The 3,423-nt window shown below is 38.1% G+C and overlaps 1 protein-coding gene across 1 annotated transcript in view; it reads left to right on the top strand.

Moving 5' to 3' along the window:
* The first annotated feature begins 477 nt into the window (after positions 1–477).
* The window catches only part of VGLL3 (vestigial like family member 3), a 38,435-nt gene continuing 35,489 nt past the window's right edge, over positions 478–3,423 (top strand). Inside the window, exons 1-2 of the mRNA XM_019525676.1 lie at positions 478–1,260; positions 2,213–2,260. Of these exons, the coding sequence (XP_019381221.1) occupies positions 1,045–1,260; positions 2,213–2,260 (264 nt within the window). The 5' untranslated portion in view covers positions 478–1,044. The remainder of the gene's footprint in view (positions 1,261–2,212; positions 2,261–3,423) is intronic.

Below are 3,423 nucleotides of genomic sequence, written 5' to 3'. Positions count from 1 at the left end.
ACAGGGACAGGAGCTGAGTTCTCCAGGGTGCACAAGAGACAGCTTCTGCTGGAAGGGGACAAGAGCTGATTTTTTCCTCAGGTTGCCAGAGAGAGAGAGAGAGAGAGAGAGGTTTTGCAGAAAGGAGATGAGCTGACTTCTTCAGGTTGTTCAAGAGAGACAGTGAGCTTTTGATGAAGGAGCTGACTTTTCCAAGTTGTGGAGACGAGCTGACTTCTCCAGGCTGATCGAGACAGAGAGAACTGGCAGGAAGGAGACAAGAGCTGACTTCTCCAGGTTGCTCGAGAGAGAGAAAGCTTTTATAGAAAGGAAACCAGGTGACTTTTCCAGGCTGCTCAAGAGAGAGAAAACTGGCAGGAAAGAGACAAGAGCTAACTTCTCCAGGGTGTCCGTGGGCAAATTGAGTGCTTTTCTAGCCCTTGAAACATACTTTTAAACAAATAGCTTTTGACTCTAGGTCCCAGCTTGTGGAATGGCACTTGTCTGGTAGTTTTAGCTTTCGTGTTGCAGCTCAATGCCTCAGCCTCCTGGCTACTACACTGATGCTGCCTTGTTGGGTTGTATTAGGTTACCAAGTTATATTGAAAAGGTAAATGCTTCCGTTGAGGAGGAAACTTGATGTAAAACAGGGTTTGCAAATGAGGATTTGTGTGTTGGGTTTTATTTTATTTTTGAACAGCTTCACTGTGGAGGTGAGCCAGTAGTAGTTGTAGCTGTGATGGTCCAGGAATGATGGGAAAGGCAAGGATTTCTTTGAGTGGTATCTTTCACTGGATCAGCTGCATAGCTGGGAGAGAGTTAGGCAAGATGTTCTTCCGAATGAAAGACGTTCTTTTTCAGGTCTGGCGAGTGAATACATTCTTAGACTGTGGATATAACATGCAGCATACCTAGTGTATAGAATAGCTTTAATTAAACTGCAGCTTAATGTAATTATCTTTGTTACAGAAAATAGTATCATTGTCTCCAAATGACAGAGACTAAAATCTCTTTTCAGTGTCAAATCCCAGTGTGATATTCAGTCATCTATATATTGAACAAATTATGAACTGTCCCAAAAGCATCACACTGAATTTTTTTTTTACTAGTCGTGTTTTTAATGCACAGAATTATTGCTGGTCTATTTTTCTTTTTATTTCATTTTTTACCTTGACACAGAGACATGGCCTAGGCAAAATTAGAGAGCAAAGAATTGAACTGATACATTTTATAGGTTACTGTGAGTACATTCTAGGCTGTTATTGCAAAAGGACCCATCAAGTACTTGTTGTTGTCGTTTTTTTTTTTTTATCAGTTATTTCCACTTGCCCTGTCTTTCCTCATATAATTTAGTTATAAAGTGTTGCTGTTACAGTTATTTATGAACTGCTCAAAGTCAGCATACAGGACTGGCTTACATCTGTAAGCTCACTGAATTGTCTTTGCTGCACCCTCTAATTCTAACAGTTGGAAATTTAGGCACAGTTTATAACTGTCTATAAAGAAACATAGTTTAAAAAAAAAAGTAACATAAAATAGATCCTCTTCCATCTGTACAGGCTTAATAGAAAAAAATTGCTGTTCAGATGGTGTTCCACATTATTCAAGTCACCCTGTTTTCTTTAAAATCAGTCTGCCAGTAATATTTACCCAATCAAGTAATTTGATTACTTGACCCACTCTATAATGCTTTGTAATATTCAGCCTAAAAAAAGAGAAAATTCTCTTAACTGTTGCCAGGTTTTTATTCCTTCTCATGCATGCATTTGTCATAAAATGTTCTAAAATGGTAACTAGGATGATCGTTTTGGAACTCTCTTCTTTGCCAGAATTAAAACAATGGCTTTAAAAAAAAAAATAATCATGGAGAAAAATGAGTTAATTGTATGTCTTAAAAAAACCCAAATTTTATATAAGAGCTGATACAGTGCAGCTCATCCTTAACATTTCCAAGGACTCAGCCCAGCTGCTATTTTACAAAGTCAGTGTACCACTGGTGTCGTGATTTGGGAGTCATTACAAAATCAGCTACCTGACAAAAGAGGACTGATCTTTATTTGATTCTTTTGCACGTCTGAGTTTCATACTCAACCCAGATCTTTGATGGTATGTCCTCCTTGTTGAAGTTAAAATGCTATTACCCAATATATCTTTGTTGAAAATATGCATGTTTCTATGTACATAAATTTTTATGGTGCCTCTTGTGATTACAATTGAATTCTTTCTTTAATAGAGCCATATCTTCAGCTCATGGAAGGATACCACCTTGCATGAACTAAAGGTCTAGTCCCTTCTGTTTATCTGTTTGGACTCCTTTGATCTGTTTGGCAACTTTTAATTACTTTTACTGGTACTGTATATTTGTATTAGAAAATATTCCTTTAGCATGCAACTAGGCATCTTCACAGCAGCCCAACTTTGTGTAGAAGGGATTATGAAAATAAACTTTGAGTTAGTCTGAGGTAAGAATACAGTGGCATCTTGGTCTGAGTAACAGATACTCACTCATTGCATGCAGAATGAGTTTCTGGATACATTTTTAGTAAGTGATTCATTTTTAAAATATTTTTTTAAGGAGTAACCTCTCTTCCCTTACATTCTTGGTATCTGTAACACTTAGCCCCTGCATTCTTTAATTGCCTAACATCATTGCAGAAGTTGTAAAGTCTTGGGTTTTTACAAATCCATAGCCAAGAAATCTTTTGGGGATTCCTTCAGTTGATAAGTGCCAGTGAATGCTGGGGACTAGTCATAGAAGGCCCCTTCCAGTCCCTGGTTCCTATCTTCCTAAATCACTTGCTAGCAAATGACTTCAGGGTGGGATTTTTAAATATGTTTAAGTGGCGGAGAACTCCATTTCTATTCAGTGTTAATGGGAGATGAGCCCTACCACCATTGGATGTCTTTTGGAACTCTGCCCTTAGATCTTTTGGGATGCTGTAGTCTGTAGCAACTTTCCAAGGAAATAAATGAGGCATGCTTGCATGCACACACACATCCACATACTCATAAGCACGCAGTGCTAGACAGGACAGATGAAAATGAGTTACAACCCTTGGATTATACATCTAGCTATATGTTGAATTTTTCTTCTTTTTCCTGCCAAAGTATATACCACATAAAAGTACACATTTATAATCTATGTTTGTTAATACAATACTATAGAGAGATTATTTTCAGCTCTCAGACTGGTGAAATTAGAATGAAGTGTTTGGCATCTATATACCATGTTCTGGGTTTGCCATGGGATGTATGCGACACTGATGTAACAGAGCTTCCAATGCAAGAGTCCCTGAGAGAAGGTGATCATTGTAGAATCCTTGCATCTTTTCAAAGCAAACTAAGAGCAATAACAGAGTATTCTGTCCAATGAAAAGGCAAGTTAGGATTCATCCTGGCTCACTTGAACCTTTTTTTCCCCCAAAAGAATGGGGAACCAAGCCT

The sequence above is a fragment of the Gavialis gangeticus genome, unplaced genomic scaffold (assembly GCF_001723915.1).
Source record: "Gavialis gangeticus isolate Ggan-Ray unplaced genomic scaffold, GavGan_comp1, whole genome shotgun sequence".
In the NCBI taxonomy this organism is placed as follows: Eukaryota; Metazoa; Chordata; order Crocodylia; family Gavialidae; genus Gavialis; species Gavialis gangeticus.
The sequence above is the reverse complement of the archived record's forward strand: the minus strand, read 5'-3'. Positions and strand labels throughout refer to the sequence as shown.